This window comes from Temnothorax nylanderi, unplaced genomic scaffold (assembly GCF_030848795.1).
Source record: "Temnothorax nylanderi isolate EJ_2023f unplaced genomic scaffold, tnyl_v1.0 TNYL_tig0729_pilon, whole genome shotgun sequence".
In the NCBI taxonomy this organism is placed as follows: domain Eukaryota; kingdom Metazoa; phylum Arthropoda; class Insecta; order Hymenoptera; family Formicidae; genus Temnothorax; species Temnothorax nylanderi.
In genome coordinates, this window is record NW_027249791.1 from 41,098 (window position 1) to 63,817 (window position 22,720).

The following is a 22,720-nucleotide window of genomic DNA, read 5'->3' on the forward strand; positions in this document are numbered from 1 at the left end:
AGAGCTAATGAGAGAATCAAACTTTGGCTATCATTGACTGATATTTATAGTCCGTTCATATTTCAAAATTATTTTAAGTAATAGGTATAATAAGTATATTATATATATGTTATTATACTGTATATAAGATATAAGTAATAGCCCTAATGTTAATATGGTTTTGTACTTTGCTTACAGCATCTTAAACGTTTAAAGCTAATCTCAAAATATAATTGACTATAAGTATCATAAATGTTTCAATTCTCAGGCGGTAAATCACTTTATGGGTCTGCGTACAGCTGATCAATTAAGACGATTCGGACTCATAACAGAGTTTCATTTTTACGTCTTTTCAAATAAGAATATATATAGCATTATTTCTGATTTTTTATTATATTTGTAAATTGTTTTTTCCTTAAACCGTACTAATACTAATGCATTGTGTTATAAAAGGGAAAAAAAGGATAAACGAGGTACAAGGGATATAAAGTCCAAGTAGACCTTGTTTTCGCAGGACGACAATTATTATATTATTGGAGCTATTCTACTATATTACTTTTTTACACTTGTATTCTATTCTATTTTATTACTACTCTATTTAATTATATTTAAAAGAGAGGGAGCGTCCCGTTTGACCACGTTGCGATTGACGACAACCACCCACAGCTATGAATACGGACCTGTGTCAGGAGCCTAAGAACATCATATTTTACTTACATTCATAACAGTAGCAACCTCGCTAGAAATCAATCCGTTATTTTTCAAATGAACTATTGTATCCTTCAAAGTTTTAATTCTTCTACTTTTACGTCTATCCCTTGCTTGAAAAACTTTTAACTTTTGTGATGTTTTTTTATAATAATTTCGAAATAATTTCCAATTATGATCAGATGTAAAATCATCACGACAAAAATCACCAACAATTCTATTTGTAAGACGACGGCGTTTTTGGTTGACTTCTCCACTTTCACTTTTTCTATACATATAGAACACAATTATTATTAATAAAATATAACTGAAAAATGTTATCACGTCCTTTAACATTAACTATACCTTTTTATTGCTTTATTGACTACTTTTTGAATATTTTCAGTTTCTTGTGTTTTACATGTTGTATGTACAAGGTTAAAGGAATCTTGTTCGTAATCCTTACTGTCCATACGTACTTGCCTGACTTTTACACTATCTCTGTTTGTTCAATCAAAACACGTTTTTGTTAATTCTTGTTAGGTAAACTGATAATTTAATTTAACAAGAATAGAATACTTACTCATGTGCAATCAGATTTTCAGAATTTAAATTTTTATCAACCACATTTTTAGAATTCAGATTTTTATTAATTGGATTTTTAGAATCTAGATTGTTATTTATGGTAATAGTACTTTCATGTCTAAAAATTATAAGATAACATTATTTGCTGCATATTTATAAAAATCAGTATAATTTAACTATAAACAATACTTCGTTAAAATATTTATAATTTACCTTAACATTTCTTTCGTAAGATGCAATGTAGGAATAGCTCCTGGACGCAAACATCTTTTTATGTTTCCATTTTTCATGCAGGTATAAAAGATGCAATGTTCATGAAAATGTTTGCTACATACTCTTCTATTTTTGGAGACTTCTCTCCCTATAGCATCGAACTATTTTAATTTTACATCCTCTCTTTTCGGTATACTAGAACATAAAATAAAAATAATGTGTGTTCGAGAGCACGCGGTAGCGCGAGATAGCGCGAGGTAACAAAACGACCACAAAAGAAAGCAAGTACAGAAACACAATAAAACAAAATATATTCAAAGTCTGAGTATGTACAATTATTTACAGGAAGATATATTTTGCCGAGAATGGTAGCGCGCACAGAAGCTGTCACAGCGAAAAGCAGCGAAGTTAATAGCAGATTTGAAATCGAAAGTGGATTGCGAGTATTATTCAAGCGGTTGCACGAGCGGTGATTCTAAGCGGGTGAACTTCGGTAGGATGATTGACCATCGGCGGTCTACGTCATCGTACTTGCGACAAATTTTCGTTTGGCGATCCGAAGAGATCGTTGCTTGTTTTCGATCACAATGTTTATAGCATGGATTTTTTTCTTGTTTGTAAGAGCGGTTACGGTTTGACTTTGTTGTTGACGAACGAACGTTAGCGAACTTTACAGAATACGAATAATAGAAAATCCATGCTATAACTTGACAGAAATACGACTCGTTTAAGGCGAAATTTCAAGCGAGTTATAATTTATTGAAAACGTGCATGCACTGTAGTGCAATTCTGTAACTCGTTATGCCGTCGTTATGAGCTATAACGACAATTGCGCAGCTTTTTTACCATATAAAATATCTGCGCAACGAGAGTCGATACCTCATAACGAGTTACAAAATCGCACTACTGGCATGCAACCGAAAGCGATTTTCGGTACGAATTGTCACAATCTCAAACAATGTGTATGTCAAATTAATAATATTTTTTATCACACACACATACATGTGGACAAACACGCAATATTCAACTTTACTTTTTTAACACGAATGCAATATTTACGTGTACAATCCAATCTAACGCATGCATATGTTGGAAAAGGCATTTTTAGACACAGTACAGTACATTTCATTTTACGTAAAGCAGAATCTATAATTGTATTGTTCTAAATAAGTTTAAAATTTTTTTTTTACATGACAAGGTTTATCGTTATTATAAATCTTCAAATCTTCAAATCTTTTAAGACATTTTGACATTTTCATATAATACTCTTTTTATATAATAAAGAACGACAATTTCCAAATATTCTTTTGCATGTGCAGAGAAAATGTTTTAAATAAATATTTTTACTTGCAAATCTCACGGAGGAGACGTATGAAAAACAGTTCTTTTTTTGGTTAACTTTATTCTATAATATAATATACATTGAATATTTACCGATGAAAAGTCACATCTTCCTCCATACCAAGTTCTTTCTTACAGATACAGCATATTTGTGCCATTATTTCCTCTTATTTGAATTGTCGCACCAGCTGAATTTCTGTGTGCACGTCAATGTATCTTCCCCTCCAACTGCCTTTCATCTACTGACGAGCAATGTGTGCGTTTTACCCATTCCTATTCCCTACTAGTCCCCCACTAGTCTAGACTTCTATCCCCACCAAGCGATCAGAAGAGAGAGAGAGAGGACCATATCCTCGGCTATGTCTGCACCGTCTATTTTGCTACGCGTGCTCTTACGGCAGGGGCCGGTCTATCTATATAAGTCTATGCTAATTACTAATTTGCTAATTTAATAAAAATTTAATTTGTTGTTATTTCTAATTTTGTGAATAATTAAATAATAAAAAATAAAAATTATTTTGCCGATCCCTGTTTAACACTACAAAATGCGTAATATCAGTACAAAATTACCTTTTTGAAAAAGGTAAAAAAAAGGCGCCAAGTACAAATAATGTATTTTGTAAAATAAAAATATTTTACTTTTAAAATAAAAATATTTAATTAAAATAAAATAAATAAATTTTTCTTGTAAAGAAACTTGGTGCTGCTTTTTTACTTCCGTCGCATTCTTCCCTAAATTATGTTTATTTTTTTTTATTTAATCAAATATTTTAGTACTAATGTTTAAATTTTAATATTTATTTCGAAGTCTAACAGCGCCAAGTCTTTTACAAGAAAAATTTATTTATTTTATTTTAATTAACCCTTAAATGCCACACCCTCAAGAATCTCGTAAATGACACATGGGGTCTAAAAGACCCCAGCATGAAAAATGTTTCCTTACTTATTGATTTTTTGATATTTAGTTATGAAAATTATTTTCAATGTTGTTCAAGGCTTAGAAAAGAGAATAAAATGCTTATATTGTTAAAATTTCAATTTCAACATAGTATAAAAAATTAAGATCGCCAACAGTTAAAATATTGGCTCCAAAATCAAAAAAATAAAAAATAATAAATAAATAAATATGAGCTCCATTTTTGGCGGAAACATTTGAAAATATATCATTCTAAAGGGTCTGGGGTCCGCTGGACCCCGGGTGGCATTTAAGGGTTAAATATTTTTATTTTGTACTGTTACCTCTTAAATTCTTTGTGATTAAAATGATTCTTTGTAATATTATAATTTTGTTAAGGAGAATTAAGAAGCTATTATATACCACTTAAGTTGGAATAGGAAGAATGTGGAACACAAAGATATACCACTTGGATTTTATTTTTTAAAAGTAGTTGCACAACAATTATTTTTCAAAGCAATATGTATATTCTCTTTGCAATTGGCGCAATTTAAAGATTTCACATCTTTTTTGAAATACATGTCACCTAGGTTGAGTTAGGTAACGTAATTTTGTGATATAATTTTGTTAAAGAGAAATAAAGCTACCACTTAGGTTGGATTTTTGAATTTACAAAATACATTATATGTAGGGGAGACCGGGGCAAACTCGACACCGGGGCAAACTTGACACTAGGCTTTTTGCCAATTTAAATTTATCGTAGAAACTTGCCTTTCTTACTGTAAATGCGTCTTTATGTGCCAGTATTATCAACAGAATTTGGTGACATTCTGAGTTATGGTGTAATTTTTAGTGCGACATAAGCGTTTTTGATGGTGAAAAGTTTTTCTGATCTCTCGAAAATTTCTACTCTTTCATCGAGCTTTACTCTTGCGAATCTACCGGTAAGTGATATTGATGGGAAATTCGATGCTCTATACGAATCCGATAATAGTTTTTGCATATTTTCAAAATTTTTATGTTTTTGGAGTGACAAAAGTGAAAAACAACGTTTGGGGCAAAGTCGACACCACGCCGTTTCATCGGCTCCCAATAACAAACGATGCTTAATTGTCATGCAGCCATATGGCCCATGACAAATGTGTGCGCACGTCTAATCGCGAATTAACTTGCATAAATTGTTTTTCAGACATAAGTTTCGATGAAAATAATTGAAAGTTCAACAATTTTTGTTCTCATTATTTCCGATAATTGTTTTACTTAATTCCGAATTTTTGTACTTTCTAAATACACGATAAACAATGTATTTTTAGTTTTAGACAATAAAAAATAAGTTTTAGTTTTAGATCAAATTGTGTCGATCAGGCAAAGTGTCGAGTTTGCCCCGGCATTTTTTAATTTGAAAATTTGTCTTTGCGTCACTTATACCTGGGGGCAAAATATCTAGCGAAACCACTGCCAAGGGAACGGGCTTGGAAAAATTAGCGGGGAAAGAAGACCCTGTTGAGCTTGACTCTAGTCTGGCACTGTAAGGAGACATGAGAGGTGTAGCATAAGTGGGAGATGGCAACATCGCCGGTGAAATACCACTACTTTCATCGTTCCTTACTTACTCGGTTAGGCGGAGCGCGTGCCCCGAGGGCTTCGTGCCCCGGCGGTCACGGTGTTCTAGAGCCAAGCGTGTCAGAGTGGCGTGAGGCCTCGCGGCCGATCGTCCGTTAATACTCCCGCGTGATCCGATTCGAGGACACTGCCAGGCGGGGAGTTTGACTGGGGCGGTACATCTGTCAAAGAATAACGCAGGTGTCCTGAGCTGCCCGCTGAGGGCCCGCTTTGCGCGGGCTTAAAATCTATTTCCCTCTCCCCAAACTCACCCATTAATTAGGAGCACCACTAGAATCCCATAAAACCACCAATTTTTAACCTCATAGTAGCCATCCCCATAAAATTAGTAATCTTTTGGTACCAGTTTCATCAAAATCATCAACAACAAATTAAGGCGGCAGTGTGGTCTAGTAGTAGAGCGCCAGACTCGTAACCTGAGAAACCAGGTTCGAGTCCAGTTGAGCACGTAAACATGGAATTTATTTCCGAAAGCTGCGCCCTCCGTGCAAGAAAAGGACTCTCGTGCGGAGAAAACTGGTCTCCGTCTTTCGGAAAAAGACGTTAAGCCGTTGGTCCAAAGGGTTAAGTGAGAGGAGAAGGGTAGTGATGGATGAGAATTGTAACCCTAAGGGGATCGATTAAAAACTTCCATTTTACTCCATCAACAACAAATTAGGAGAATTTTGGCACCGGTTTCAAGAAAATCAATCCATTAATAAAAAATTATCCATTAATGAAAAATTAAACTTATCTTCCAAAAATTAAATTCTATTATATTCTTTAGTTCTTTCTACCCCTATTTCATATATAATTCTTTAAGAAGCGCGGGCAAAAAATCTATTCCCCTCTCCCCAAACTCACCCATTAATTAGGAGCACCAATAGAACCCCATAAAACCCCCAATTTTTAACCCCATAGTAGGCATCCCCATAAAATTAGTAATCTTTTGTTACCAGTTTCATCAAAAATTTTAGCACCGGTTTCAAGAAAATCGGTCCATTAATAAAAAATTATCCATTAATGAAAAATTAAACTTATCCTCCAAAAATTAAATTTTATTATATTCTTTAGTTCTTTCTACTCCTATTTCATATATAATTCTTTAAGATTCGGTCAATTAATTCCCGAAAAATTGGAAAAATTTCGGTACCGGCTTCCAAAAAGATCGGTAACGAAAAATTATACGCTTTATAGCACTCCCCGGAAAATTCTACCCCTACTTCACATACAATTCTTTGAGATTCGGTCAATTAATTCCCGAAAAATTGAAAAAATTTTGGTACCAGCTTCCAAAAAATCGGTAACAAAAAATTATACACTTTATAGCACTCCCCGGAACATTCTACCCCTGCTTCATATATAATTTTTTGAGATTCGGTCAATTATTTCCCGAAAAATTAGAAAAACCGGTTTCCAGAAAATCGGGTAACAAAAAACTATACACATCATGGCACTCCCCGGAAAATTCTACTTCCTATTTCATATACTTTTGGTAAAAATTTGGTCCACTAACGAATAAGTAGTTCGCGGTCATACAGAGAGAGGAGAGAGAGAGAGAGAGAGAGGAGAGGAGAGGGAGAGGAGAGGGGGGGAGAGGAGGGAGGGGGGAGGGGGAGGGGAGGGAGGGGAGGGGAGGGAGGGAGAGGGAGAGGGGGGGAGGAAGAGAGGGAGGAGAGGAGGGGAGAGGGAAGGAGGGAGGGAGGGGGAGGAGAGGAGAGGAGAGGAGGGAGGAGGAGGAGGAGGGGAGGAGAGGAGAAGGGGAGGAGAGAGAGGAGAGGGAGGGGAGGGGGAGGGAGGGGGGGAGAGAGAGGGGGGGAGAGGGAGGGAGGGGGGAGGGGGAGGAGAGAGAGGAGGAGAGAGAGGAGAGGGGAGGAGAGAGAGAGGAGAGGGAGAGGGAGAGGGAGAGGGAGAGGGAGAGAGAGAGAGAGAGAAGAGAGAGAGAGAGATGAGAGGCGAGAGAAGATGGAGAGAGAGATTGAGGAGAAAAAGAGAGAGAGAGAGAGAGAGAGAGAGAGAAGAGGAGAGCGGAGAGAGAGAGAGAGGAGCGAGAGAGATGAGAGAGAGAGAGAGAGAGAGAGAGAGAGAGAGAGGGAGGGAGAGAGAGAGAGACTATTTGCGTGTCTTATTACATATGTCCTCCGGGGCGAAGCCCGGGTAACCAGCTAGTCCTTTACATAGGTCGTTCGATGACAAACGCATACGCAAGCGTAAACCAATTTAGTTCTCGTTCATAAGATCACCTTCATTTAAGGCCTTATGCAAGTTTTTAATCACTAAATTCCCTTACAGTATAAAATCTTCTGATCACCAAAGTGGACTTACAGACGATAACTGTGCGAGTATTGCCAAATTTTCCCGCTCTCAGAGATATAACCATCTTCAGATTCGCCTTCAGCCTGCTGTTGTCTTCAGTTTTTCTTATAGTCTAAACATCAGGAAAGACTGACACAAGTGTGTTTGTGCGTTTACCAATAAAATTCTGGTTGGTCTTGACCTGAGACAAATCATATTCTTTTTTTTAAGCCTTTACCACTAAAAAACGTGGTTTTTTACGGTTTTTTGAGGTTATCTTTGAAATCCTCTGGGCGACCCCTATTTTTTATTGCAGTTTCGTGTTCAGCGGGTCAAAATACATAGGAGTAATGTGGTCTCAACCCCAGAGCAATATACTTTTTTTTTGTGGGCCTGTGTAATCGACATGTGAGTCAATTGAGTATTTTTGCTCGAATTGTGCAAAACGATTTTTCACATGTCGAGGAGCTTTTAGATTTTGTTCCACTATATGATAGAACAACGGGTATTGACATCTTCGAAGCTGTTAACCAAACTCTTGAAAAATTTGATACTGATTTTTCCAAATGTTCGGCTATCGTAACTGATGGTGCTAGAGCAATGATAGGTTCAAAAAATGGATTCTTCGGTCAAATAAAGCAGCGAGGTTTAAAGTTTCCTGTCATTCATTGCATTATTCATCAAGAAGTGTTATGTGGGAAAGTTGTAAAAGTATGCACCGCAATGCAAACCGTCACAAAAATTATTAATTCAATTAAAGGCGGTCACAAATTCCTCTCTCATCGAAAGTTTCAACACTTTCTCGAAGAGCATAACGCAACTTACACAGATGTGCCTCTGTATTGTGAAGTTCGATGGCTTAGTGCAGGAAAATGTTTAGAGAAGTTCTTTGCAATAAGAAAAGAGATCTTCCTTTTCTTGCCAGACACATTACCTGTAAAATATGAGGAATTTCGATGTTTTTTTTGAAGACTTTTGTAAGTAAGGCCTAAACTTCTGGATGGCCCACACCACGGCCAAACACTCTAGCTCCGTCACCGAGTACCGCTTTTCGGGGTCCGATAACACGCGACTGGCATATGCTATTACGCGTTCCTCGCCTCCCAGCTTTTGTGTTAGAACCGCCCCCAACCCGACCGAACTCGCGTCGGTCTGTAACACGAACGGCTCCTCAAAATCTGGGCACGCTAGGACGGGGGCAGCCATCAAACTGTCCCTAATACTGTTGAAGGCATGAACCTGTTCATCCCCCCACTCCCAGCGCCTGCCTTTCCTCAAAAGGCGGGTCAAGGGTTCACTCAACGTCGCGAAGCGCGGTATAAATTTCCTATACCAGGAAGACATCCCGAGGAATCTACGTAATTGCTTGAGAGTTTGCTGTGCCGGGTACTCCATTATGGGGCGCGTTTTCTCCGGATCGACCGCTAGGCCCCCCCCCCCTCTACGACGAAGCCCAAATATCGGACTTGCGACTGATAAAATTCACACTTTTCCATGTTTACCGTCAACCCCGTCGCGGAAATTTTTTCCATTACCCGCTTTAGCCATTCGAGGTGTTCCTCAAAGGTCTCTGTCGCGATAATAATGTCGTTCAAATATGCAAAAACAAAGGGCTCCTGGGCCTATCAAGCTGTCCAACAGGCGTTGGAACGTAGCGGGGGCACTCGTCAACCCATATGGCATTCGGACGAAATGGTACAAGCCCTTCCCCGGAACGCTGAACGCGGTAATCTCCCTACTGTCTTTACTTAGCGGGATTTGAAAATAAGCCTGGCTGAGATCGATCGTGGATATATATTTTGCCGAACGCAACTTATTTAGTATCCCCTCCATCGGTGGTATCGGATACGCGTCTTTCTTAGATATTTTGTTCACTCCGCGGAAGTCCAGGCAGAATCGGTATTTGCCATTCGATTTCTTTACCATCACGATTGGGTTCGACCATTGGCTGGAGGACGGTTCAATTATACCGGCGGCTAACATTTTATCCACCTCCACGCGGATCGCTTCCTGAACCTTTGGTGAGACTAAGTAACAACGCTGTTTCAATGGAGGATTGTCCCCCACCTCAATTTTGTGTTCCGTTAGGTCGGTTAAGCCGGGATTTTCCGATGGCTTGACTATATTCCGTAAAACATTTTTGAGGTGTTTTTTCTGGTCTTTCGTTAACTCCGCCAGTCCGCAACAAACGCGAGAATCCGTCTCCGCGGAATCCGTTTTCTTAGAATTAAACTGGTAACGGGCGCGAGGTCTATCCGCGAAATACCACTCCCCCTTTCCGAAGTCCAACGCGATACCAAACTTTGTCAGGAAGTCCATCCCCACTATACACGGCACGGCCAAGTCTGGCAATATCCCTACTGAAATTTTCCGACTCCTGTCCCTCAGATGGATTGGGAGCGAAGCTTCTCTATGAATCGGGGCTATCTGTCCGTTTGCCATTCGGATCTTAGCACCCCCTCCGCGTGTGGTTTGGATGCCCAAGCTATCGACTATTTGCATTCCCTCGCGGCCAAAAAGCGTCAAGCTCGACCCCGAGTCTACCAGTGCTACTATGGAGCGGCCGCCCACCCGGATTTTGAAGTATTTCAGCGGCGGAAACTCGGTGGGGTCGAGTGTCACGGGTATTCGCGGTTCGGGCCTCGTCCTCGACAGTTGGGGGCGTAGGGACCCGTCCTACTGACCCCCTTGCTCGTTTCCCGAGCATCTAGGGCACGTTCGCGTTGTATACCCGGGGTTGCCGCACCGATAACAATGTTGTCGCTGAACCTCTTTGCAAGCACGCGCGCGGTGTCCCGATTTGTCACAGTTCCAACATTTTAAGTTGGTATCATCGGGGGACCGATCCCGACGCGGCGACTGTAGTAGGCACGCTCGCGGTAGCGGCAACCGTGGTGGCGACGGTTTTCGAGGGTCTTTGTCTGGTTCCAGTTTTCCGATCGACGACTTCCCCCGCGGCAACCGTACTCGGAATTCGCGCTTTCCCCTTTGGAGCGTGATACGCTAAGTCCGGAAAAATGGACTGCTCCGGCGGTAAAGGGCCTTGATACGTCCTATCGGCGAGGAAGCTGCGTTCCATTCGTGTGGCTAGATCCTCTAGGGTGTGAAAATCGGAGAAGTCGAAACGACGTATGGCAATCTGCAATCGCGGTAGTAGATTGCGGTGAGCAAGCGTGAGTTGCTCCGCAAGAGACCACGGAGGGCTCATCCTTGCGAATAATGCCCGCAAACATGTTAAATAATCAACCGCCGACTCATGTTCCCCCTGCGTTCTTCGCAATATCTCCTCCCGGAGGGTAAATAAGTAATCCGGATCACCGAATCTAGATCGCCACGCGTGCTCAAAATCCCGCCAATCCCGCCAATTCTGGCTTTCTAACCTAACCCAATATAACGCGGTCCCCGATAAAAATAAGGGCAAGCATCTAAATAGATCGGCGTCATCTACCGGAAGAATCGCCCGAGCCTCCTAAATGCGTAACAAAAATGCCTCCGCATCACTGCCGCGCTGTCTCGAGAACTGTAGATTCCATTTCCTCATTAAATTATAGGCCTCAGCCGCGGATCCGCGCGTATTTCGCCGATCGTTGACGTGCGACGGGTATTCGGTTCGCGGGGGTGGCATACGATAACCTTTCCCTCCCCCGGTCTCGGCTGTGAGGGCGGGTGGCAAGCCATACGCTCCCAGACTCGCGAAAGGGTCCTCCCTTCCCGTAGCCGGGTCTCGCGGGATCGTCCCGTTGGCCTCATGGGGACTGGCGTTCTGTATCTCTATGGTGGGTGGAGGTGGGGGCGGTTGCTGATTGTTCATTTCACTCAAGGCCGCTTCCTCGAAACTTCTCAAACGCGAACGCAAGGTGGGCAATATACCGCCCGTACCCAACCCCCGATCCGCTAAGTGCTGACGCGCCTCTTCTAACGTCAATCGGTTAATCCACCGATGAGGCGAATCTCCCTCCCGCATTCCGCGGGGCCCCACCGTTTTTCCCCAGCCCCCCGCGAATAGGTCCTATGTTTACTTAATGGCTACAACTACCGAGCGCGAAACCGAAAATCTTATGTCCTTTCTCGATACGCGGAAATTAAGGTCCTATCCGAGAAGTCGCAAACCCAACGAAATGTATGCCAGCCGCAATATTATCGGACGCTATTCACTCTCGCGAAATTCAATCGTCACGGCTCCCGAAACCGTCAACACGCAGGAATCCGGTACAAGAAACGACGGAAAAACTCAAGTTCCCGAACCCCGGCCGTACGCGAACCAAAACAAAGCCCGAGTGAAAGCGGCCTTCACTCGATATCACGCACAACGAACATGGCACCAAAATTCCAGGGCCACGAAATTTCACTTAACTCAATATAATACATTCATACAGGGGAACACATAAACATAATAGCAACATAAAATAAATTTAATTGCGCACGCTCTCTCTCCCGATTTTTCCTCCAATTTTATTTGAAATTTTCGGGCGAGAGGCCCCACGTGTGTGTGTGTTGGGCGCCAAAATTTTATGACGACGACGACGATGTCCCTTCGGTCTCGCCGGCCGAAAAGGAGCGCGCCGTCGTTTTACCTTATCTCAAGCTTAATCTTAAGTTTCCCGAAATCTCTATAGCAAGATGGTAGCTCGACCAGACAATTTTCTCCAATACGATAATGGGCGCCAGGTGCGATTACGCGCACCACGTTACTCTAAAATCTAAATTCCACGCGAAAGCCTAACGTATCTCAGGCGTGCAGTCCATAAGCGAGACCGCTGGTGGATCTCGGATGAAGGGGGAAGAGGGAGCGCTGCGCAATCGACACACAAAGAAATAAAGCAAATTAAATAACAAGGGTAACGAGTATATTTAACGAGAAAAGAGAAGAAGACAGGATAGAGTATGATCTTCCGCAAAGGACCGACGACGGTCACAGCGCGTCCCGCCACGCTTCGCGAGATCGGCGAAGTATCTCGTTACAACTCAATAATGACTGAGCGCGAATCAACTCAGGCGCGGAACAATATTCTAACGCGGGACGATACATTAACGCGGGATGTACCTTACGCAAAACGATACTCTAACGCGACACAATACTCTACGCCAACTGATATATTAACGCGACACGATACTTTACGCGAGACGACACATTTTACGCAAACGATACATTAACATTACGCGGACCGAGACATTAACGCGAGCGGTACCTTACGCCGAACGATACATAAACATTACGCAGGATTTCGCGACATCGACGCACTCTTACTTACAACGAACGCAACGACACCCGACACGATAATCTCCCAAAAATGACCGCGAATCCCTTCGGATTACGCGAGTCCCGGATTGACCCCGCGATTGACCTCGGCCTTCATGCACGAAGCCTCGCGAGGTCCGCAATACGACACAACGATGCCCCGCACGCCGCGACGCGATCACGCGGAGGCCACGCTACGGCCCCGCGATGATACGGTGCCCGGTCGTGCGAAGAGCACCCCACCCAAAACGGCTCGATTACGCCCGGCGCATCTTCCCGTTCACGAAACGATATCACGAAAATCACACTGAAACGCATCAGACGGAGATCACACGGAACTCAGACGGATCACGAAAATTACGCGGAAATCATACAAATTACGAGACGCTGACTGTCGGCGGCCGCGCATCCGAATCCCCGAAACGGGCAGTATAGCTTTCGCTTTCTCGGCCGAGCCCTCCCGCGGTATTTTTCTCGATACTCTAACACGGATCACACATTCTCGCGGCACAACGCGACTCCCGGGAGGGCCTTGGTATCGCGGCGATCTTACTTTAGGTGCGTGAGCAGTGGCCTTACAATCGCTTCCTTCTTCCTTCGCCGGCAGCCTGATCCCGAAAAAACGCTCGCAAGGGCAGGATGGTACCGTCCGGTATGGCGGCTCACGCGACAGTAATTCTCTCCGGTCCGGCGGGACCACGCTGGGCCCGCGCGCCTGCGCGCCGGGGTTGCACCACTGCCGCGCCCCGTGCGATCGCCGCGCCCGACTTCCGGTGCCTTGCGCGATCACCGCGCCTCGCGCGGTCGCCGCGCCCGATGCCTGCTGCGCCCTATGCGATCGCTGCGCCCGTCCGGGCGCCTCTCGCATCCGCCTCCACCTACCGGCGGGTGTTTCAAATCCGCGTCGAGTCCGGCTGTCCAGGCCGCGACTCGAGGACCGGTCCATCGACGGCCCGGCTGGACAGGCCGTGGCCTGTCGACCGGTGGCGGAACTCCGGTAATTGTTTTATCGCGGGACGGGGACCTTTGTCGGGGCGTCCCCTTTCTCGGTTCCTCCGTGTCCCGGGCCGTCATTCGTCGGTGCGGCTACGCGTTCTCCGTGCTAGGTGCTCGGCTGTCCCGGCTATGGGCCCCAGCGTGACCCGACCGTCGGCCGTCCTTCCTCGGTAAACTTCCGGCTGTCCACCTGCAATAATCCCGCGGTGCGACCTTACGCCGTTACAAGGATCCCTGGCCAGCCGCTCCGCACCCTCGCTCATGTAAGTCTTACTAGATGGTATAATTTAGCCTAAACGGTAACGCTAACGCCTCGCCCGCTCGGGTGGAGGCACCACCCTTGACGCCCACCTCGGCCGAGCTACCATCCGGGCCGGGGACGTGACTATGTCACGTCACAACATATAGAGCATTCCGACGTTTTTATAAATAAATCGTAACCGACTCACTTAAAATAAAATAAAATCTATGTATATTTTCTATAACTGCATGACTTGAGTTCGTTGTTCCTCGTTTTCTTAATGTAAGAGAATAATACGTTTTTTGAAATATAGTATTTAAAAAACAATACCTTTGAAAGTATTTAGAAGAGTATGGGCACTTGGTCTTTTCTCAAGTTCGTGAAGAAAACATTCTTTTAAAAGAGATCTCAAATGAATTGGCATTTTCGATAAATTGGGTGCTTTCAAAGTGGAGACAATTCCTCTTAAATTAATTAAATTGTATCCTACCCCAATAAGAGGCAGAGTCCAGACATTCTTTTGCGAGTATAACTCTACAATGACACAGGCAAGCGACCAAACGTCAGAATAAATAGTAGCTTCTTTGTATTGTATAAGTATCTCAGGAGCCATATAAAGCGGTGTTCCTTGAAAGTTGTGTCCAATTGTGGTGTGAAGCGCAGAAGGCATCGCATCGCATTTACTTAAGCCAAGATCACACACTTTTGTAGTATAGTTTCTATCCACAAGGATGTTATCTGGTTTTATATCTTTTTGCAGTATTGCTGGTCTTGACTCATGAAGAAATGTGATGGCTTTGCATATTTGATAAGATATAAGGGATTTATTTTTTTCATTTAGTTTTAATTTGAGTTTTGAGTTACCATTAAACAAGACAGATCGCAAACTTTCACTGTCGAAGTACTCCATGACAATGTGACATTGAGACTGAGAAAATGATACTGCCATTATACTAATTATATTCGGATGTCTCACTTTATCCATTATATTCATTTGGCGAATGATGTATTTATTACTAGTCGATAACTCCATAGTTTTCACTGCCACATCAGTTCCTAACCATGTCGCACGTTTCACTGTTCCAAAAGCACCTTTACCCAACAAGATTTCGGAAAAATGTATATTTTTTTCGTCGATAACAGGGATCGAAAGATCCACATTGTAAACATTTTGTCGATTATTAGGCAGATTTTCTTTAGATTCGAAATCATTTGTTAAAATATGAATTTTGGACGATGCAGCAGCACGATTTCCTGTAGTAAATTTAATACTTTTTTTACTACTCAATTCTACCGCACTTGAAAAATTGCGTTTTTTATTTACATTTTCTTTGGATTCGACTTCATTTGTTATAATATGAATTTTAAATAATGCAGCAGCACTATTTTTGGTAGTGAATAGAATTTTTTTACTACTCCATTCCTCCGCACTTGGGAAATTACGTCTTTTATTTCTATTTTGCTCAATATTCAGATCGTTCAACTTTGATGAGAAAACATTTTTTATCTGATTCACTGGCAATGAAATTTGGCTCATTTGTGACAATTGTTTGTCCTCTAAAAAACTATTTTCTGTCGTTTTTGGATTAGGTACTGATTTTTTCTGAGTTAATAAATATAATCTTAAAGTTGAATTCCTTGAACAAATTTTTTGAACAAAATCCCAAAAGTTTTCTTCGCTACAACTGCGAAAATCATCATAAATCTCTCCGTTGTAATTACCTATGTCAACGACCGATCCTTCGCAATATTTAGAATTCTCTTCGGTTTTCATTGCCTCGAGTATCATATTTTTCACTTCGGCAAGTCGATATTTTTTTGCTTGGTCCAATTCTATCGTCTTGGCACCTGCGATTGGCTCCTTTATGTGAATGAATTTACTTCTTTCATCTATCTTGTGTTTCCATCCGATATGAATAATTCGTTTTACATTTTTATTAACACCGACCTAAAAAGAATACAAGAAAAAGTTATTCCAAGAACTCCCTAGTGTACATAATAATGTAAATCTTCATTAATTCCTTCCGAAATCAGTGACGATAAATATTCTCTATTCAGGCAGAATGCAGGATTGATAAATTTTTCGAATACCTTTCTATGTCTTAAAAATGAAAACTGATAAAAATAAAAAATGCAATATCCAAAACCTTTACTTTTTTTTCAAAAGAATTCGTCCCAGAAGAATTGTTTCCTTCTCCGTCAATAATAGCCATTGTATTCTCTTGCAGTATATCCCGCCATTTCTTTATAATTTTTATAAGACACACAGATCGAATTCTGGGCACCTACTGTTGTGGAACGACGAGATCGAAAGAAAGCCGGTAACAAATGCTTGATCAGCAGCGTTTGAAACAAATGACCTTAGGAACAAATAAAGCATTTGTTATCGCCGCGGCTTTCTTTCGATCTCGTCGTTCCACAACAGTAGGTGCCCAGAATTCGATCTGTGTGTCTTATAAAAATTATAAAGAAATGGCGGGATATACTGCAAGAGAATACACCGATATGATTATCGCGTACGGAATAGCCGGAGAAAACGCTGTTGGCGCGGCTCGTGTTTACGCGGAACGATTTCCCGAGCGTGAACGACATCCCGATGACAAATTAATTTCGAGGTGTGTGCAACGCGCCAGAGATACGGGAAGTGTGGTTTTAAATCGGCGAAACGCTGGTGCACCGATGCAGATTCGTGTAAACGATGAGGAAAGAATCCTGCAGGTGTTCGAAGAAAACCCCAGGTACAGCGTACGCTATGTGTCTCGGCTGCTTGGTTTCTCGCGATACAAAGTGCACAGTGTTTTACGTCGGAACAGACAGCATCCGTATCATCATCAGGGAGTACAGCAACTTTTTCCGAGAGATCAAGAACAGCGCATCTATTTTTGTGAAGGTATTTTTATTATCTTTATTTAATGTTTTTGCGTTAGTTTTTAATAAATATTAACAGTCAGCGAAACATATACAGGATTTCTCGCGCAGTGTCGGCGGAATAATTTTTTCCCCGACCGTATTCTATGGACGGATGAAGCTACATTCACCCCGAATGGCGTGTTTAATACACGAAATTATCTGTATTGGGCAGAAGAAAATCCGCACGTCGTTCGAGATCGCGCATTTCAATATTGCTGGGCGATAAATGTATGGGCGGGAATAACAGCGGACCGAATCGTAAGTAGTAAATTTACTTAGTAAGTTAAGGAATTTTATTATGAAGAATATGGCAAGGGGGGAAAGCCGTAACAGGATGTTCGTGTTAAATTATTTTTAATAAACAAATATTTTTCCAACCATAGCAAACTGCGCGCCGACAAATCGTCAAACTTGAAACACAATTTTGGTTGGTGTAGTAAAATTCTCTCTCACTAAATTTCTTTACAATTTTTAGATGCTTAGCATCAAAAATTAAATCGTAACGATTTAATTAAGGAGGTGGAAGGGAATTTTACTACACCAACCAAAATTGTGTTTCAAGTCTGACGATTTGTCGGCGCGCAGTTTACTATGGTTGGAAAAATATTTATTAAAAATAATTTAACACGAGCATCCCGTTACGGCTTTCCTTGCCCTATTCTTCATATTGAATTTTAATCATCGGAGCCATTTAAAATTATTTAAGGAATTTTCTTTCGCAGCTTTAAAAATCATTTTTTTTTGGCAATTTTTAGATCGGTCCTTATTTCCTACCGCCCCGTTTAAATGGAGAGATATACAGGAATTTTCTTCAAAATGAGTTGCCTGCTCTCCTTGAAGATATTCCTCTTCATGCAAGAGCAGAAATAATTTTTCAACACGACGGGGCTCCTGCACATTTCTCTCGGCAAGTACGCGAATTTTTAAACGCGCATTATCCGGACAGATGGGTGGGTCGAGGTGGCCCAATCATCTGGCCGCCGCGATCGCCAGATCTTAATGTGCTGGATTATTTCGTGTGGGGCCACATTAAAGCCGTAATCGAGCACAGGCGTGATGGTACAGAAGCTGAAGTACGAGAAGCAATTCTCGCAGCTTTTAATACCATCACGCCAGAAATGGCGTATCGCGCGACGCGCAATATTACTCGAAGGGCCGAACTTTGTTTACAAGAACGAGGGAGGCACTTCGAACAATTGTTGCATTAAATTTTATGAGAGTGGATTAGACCTACTGGGGATACCACTTAAAAAAAAATGCGCCGTGCTGTATACCGCAAGGTGGCGAGGAAATGACAGCATGATCAAATTAGAATAAAATGCCATTTACGGTCCGAGTTTGGATCTTATTGTTAGTAGCCTAATAATATTTTTTGTGCACTACATAAAATTTTTCGCAATAAATTCTTTACAGTTATTTAGATGCTTAGCGTCACATACTACGTTTACGCGAAGTAAATTATCGTAAGTTACTACAAAATCCCGTTTACGAGAAGGAATTATCGTAAGTTACTACAAAAGTAACGCTCGCGTAAACGTAGTAATAGTTAAATCAAATCAATTTAATTACGGGGAGGGAGAGGATTTTACTACTCCAACGGGAGCTGTTGTGTTGCAAGTCTGCAGACAATTTAGTCGGCGCGCAGTCTACTAAATTGTTGGAGAAAAAATTATGTGTAATATACAAAAAATATTATTATAAGGCTACTTATTGTAAGATCCAAGCTCGGACCGTGAATGGCGTTTTATTCTGACAGCATAATATTTTTTATTTCGTACGCGCGCGCGAGAGAGAGAGAATAATTCGACGCGGAGCTTTAGCGTTAACCCAGTGAGAAACGATACATCGGCTCGGCGTCGATTCGATATCGATCTTATCAGATCTCATCGATGCGGTTCTGCAGGTTGTTGAACATCGATAGTTTCAAATATTTCGAGGTTATTTCGATGTTATGATAAATTTGCAAACAATCTGTTTTGGTAGCATGTAGCAATATAATATAATATTTTCTTTCAAGATTTTCAATGTTTTTCATGTTTGTCCATTATCAACGATTCGATATCGGTTCGATATCGATTCGACTTATGAGATGAAAAGAACTAAATTGTTTCCTGAATCGAAGAAAACTGAAAATTATTGTGTTTTAAATTATACATTAACCAAGTATGCGGTCTAATATATATATTTATATGTATGTTATTGGTACTATTTAGGGACATTTCTTAACACATATAGTATATTTTGAGGACATATGGTACTTTCGAGGACTGTTCTCATTATTTTTTTTCAATTTGGTATATTTTGAGGACTGTCCTTAAAATTACCAAGTTTTTTAGTTGGTAAAAATCAAGGACATAAAATCTGCCAAGAAAAAAGTCCTTATAATAGACCAAATACATTTTAATATTAAGATGTATTTGGTATATTTTAAGAACGCAAAATGTGCCAAATACTTTTGCTACTTTAATAGTGTTTACTTTATTTTCACCAAGTCAAAGCAAAGAAAATGAATTCTATCAAAAGTAAACCTGCAAGAAAACTAAATTATGTAATAATCTAATCTTTATATTAATTTGCTAATATATGTCCTCGAAATATATATGTGCATATGTCTGTATTTCCTACTTTTATATTTCTAAATCATCTCTATAAGAATACGAAAAATTGTATTGAAAATATTTAATAAACAGACATAAAAAGGACAGGAAAATCAAGAAATTATTGTATTAGTGTATTACATAACCTGGTTTAAATTATTAGCATATGTCCTCAATATATACCAACCGTGTATTTTTTCTATTTTACACTCATTTTTATTGCTCTAATCAGTATTAAGTTATAAAAGAATTTACTAAAAATTACAAAAATTTACTAAAAATGATCAAAAAGGAGTGATTGTATAAAAAATAAAGCTTATCGCATTACAAACTACGTTTTAATTTATTAATCTATCTTCAAGATGTACAAGCCGTATATTCTTTAACTATATACATGTTTCTTTAATTATCATTGATATACAAACAAATAAACTAAAAATAATTAATGAAAAAAGACTGCAGAAAACGTAAGAAATATCATATTATAATATAAATTAAATAAAAGTAGGCTCTCCCAAAAATAATCAAGTAAGGAAGTATGGGCAATAGGAGCCAAGCGCCGTAAATAATGCGCAATCAAATTATCGTAACGATATATATTATAATAAAACGGACGTTTCGACACTTTTTTTGTGTCTTCTTCAGCGTTAATACATAAATTCGACGAAGTTGATCTGTGAGAGACAGTCAAGCGCAATCAAAATTCACGACGGTAAAACATAAAGCTGAATAACACCGGAACAGTAAACGCGTGAACCATAAAATGTAAATTGAAAATAAAAGCTATGAGCCACACAGGTGCAGTCAACAAGTAAAAACAAAAGATATAACTCAAAATAAAATTCATAATAAACTGTAAGTCAGGCGCAGTCAACGGATAGAACAAGAAATGTAAAATAAAAACCATACAGAAGTTCGGCAGACTATATAGTTGTGCCTGACTTACAGTTTATTATGAATTTTATTTTGAGTTACATCTTTTGTTTTTACTTGTTGACTGCACCTGTATGGCTCATAGCTTTTATTTTCAATTTACACCTTATGGTTCACGCGTTTACTGCTCCAGTTTTATTCAGCTTTATGTTTTACCGTCGTGAATTTTGATTGCGCTTGACTGTCTCTCACAGATCAACTTCGTCGAATTTATGTATTAACGCTGAAGAAGACACAAAAAAAGTGTCGAAACGTCCGTTTTATTATAATATATATTGTTACGATAATTTGATTGCGCATTATCTACGGCGCTTGGCTCTTATTGCCCATCCTTCCTTACTTGATCATATTATACATTCTGTTTTAATTTATTAGTACTGTCCTCAAAATTTACCAACCATGTATTTTTATGTCTGTTAAGTTAGCACCTTTCCTACAAAAAACCGGAATAACACGTATACAGAAATTAAGTGCTCTTTATGTGCTAATTATGTGCTCTATTCACGATCTTTATGCTCAAGCAATTTCTCGGGAAATCGCAATTGAAAGTGGGGGTGCTGACTTAACTTCCCGAAATATGCACAATAAAATTTTCATGCTCATCCGCTTTGGCCGACCCAAACGTGAGCATCCCATACATACAAGAGTAAAGTACCAGTTGAAATACAGATAGCAAATTGGTTTTAGTCTTAAAATGTTCCTCAATTTATATGCTCCCGAAATATGCACAATGAGATTTCCATGCTTATCCTTTTCAGCTGACCCGCACGTGAACACCCCATATTTACAATAGTAAAGTATCAGTTAAAATACAGATAGAGAATTGGTTTTAGTCTTAAAATGTTCCTCAATTTATGTGTTTCCAAAATATGCACAATGAAATTTTCGTGCTTATCCGCTTTGGCCGACCCAAACGTGAGCATCCCATACATACAAGAGTAAAGTACCAGTTGAAATACAGATAGCAAATTGGTTTTAGTCTTAAAATGTTCCTCAATTTATGTGTTTTCTAAATATGTACAATAAGATTTCCATGCTCATCCCCTTTGGCCAACCCAAATGTAAGCATCCCATATGTACAAGAGTAAAGAACCAGTTAAAATACAGATAGTTTTTTGTAGGAGAGATACTAACTTAACAGACATTGTATTTTTGCAATTTTATATATTCTTTTTTGCTTGTTTATTCTCATTGGTACCAACAAATTTTGTTTTTGTACTGCAAAAATTATGTAAAGGTAATGTAATTTTGTAATGTTTACAGAAATAATAAATTTCTGATTAGCAAAAAGAAACTGTTCTCAATCGTATTTAGTTTAAACGGCAACAGATGTCTGACAATGAGAAGAAATTGTAACAGCCCAACAACGAAAGTATGTGGTATCTGCAGCAAATAAACAAAAAAATAGTGCGCAAGTGTATTGCATTTTATTTTTTACTATGTTTTATCACTTGTTGATATTAATATATATTTCTTTTATAAATTTACATGTAGTTACATATTATAAATGTTCTATTAGCAGCTGTAGTGAGAATCCTTATTTCTGTATATACATATTGGTTTTATCTTTTTATCAAAATATGAAATTAATTTGCAGCAACGTATGTGTCGCCATATATTTTTTAAGTATACACGCACAATGTGTGATTGTAATGTAGAAGGGAAAAACAAGGTACTTTTAGATATTTTTATTTTGCAACATTTTTAATAAAGATATTAAGTAAGATTACAGTAAAAAATGAAAATAAGCATAAAAACACGCTACACTTTCTTCTTATATATGTTACTAATAAAAAATATAATAAATGAAAGATACTAAACTTATGAAAAATATATGGCACTTAAGTAACTTAAATTATATAATATGTATATACATATAATATATAAACATAAAACTTTTTTACAAAATAAATCTTCATAAAAATCTTGTGTCTACATTATACAACATATCTATCTTATAGTGCCTTTTTAACGTATTTTCAATACAGAAAACATATCTTAAATAAAAATATTTTCTCTTATAGTATATAGCTTATTGCGTTATATTTAAAATACGTTAAATTAAAAGTTCAGTCTGTTATCTCGTGCAACGTTTAAACTCAAAAAACAACGAACATAAAAATTATAATTATCATACAATAATTATCAAATTATGAAAATCACATGTAATTATTTTTAATTAAAGTTTAAATTAAAGTGTCAATATT

General features: G+C 39.6%; 2 protein-coding genes and 1 long non-coding RNA gene across 4 annotated transcripts; 1 reads left to right on the top strand and 2 right to left on the bottom strand.

Annotated features, from left to right (window-relative positions):
• Positions 1–481: 481 nt before the first annotated feature.
• LOC139785054 (uncharacterized) lies at positions 482–3,221 on the bottom strand. 2 transcript variants are annotated; one of them, XR_011721788.1, is made up of 5 exons: positions 2,899–3,221; positions 1,465–1,659; positions 1,250–1,369; positions 1,033–1,167; positions 482–955 (listed from the first exon to the last, which is right to left on the bottom strand). It is a non-coding gene; the product is annotated as an uncharacterized lncRNA (long non-coding RNA). The 2 variants fall into 2 exon arrangements; XR_011721787.1 differs by having other exon boundaries at positions 482–1,167; positions 2,899–3,218.
• Positions 3,222–14,301: 11,080 nt separating this feature from the next.
• On the bottom strand, positions 14,302–15,562 carry LOC139785052 (serine/threonine-protein kinase nekl-3-like; the record flags this gene model as incomplete). The annotated part of the gene is made up of 1 exon (XM_071724222.1): positions 14,302–15,562. A coding segment is annotated over one exon (1,173 nt), but the record flags the coding sequence as incomplete, so codon positions are not given.
• Positions 15,563–16,771: 1,209 nt separating this feature from the next.
• LOC139785053 (uncharacterized) lies at positions 16,772–18,191 on the top strand. The gene is made up of 3 exons (XM_071724223.1): positions 16,772–16,963; positions 17,053–17,241; positions 17,739–18,191. The coding sequence occupies exons 1-3, from the start codon at positions 16,772–16,774 to the stop codon at positions 18,189–18,191; spliced, it is 834 nt and encodes a 277-aa protein (XP_071580324.1).
• Positions 18,192–22,720: the final 4,529 nt, after the last annotated feature.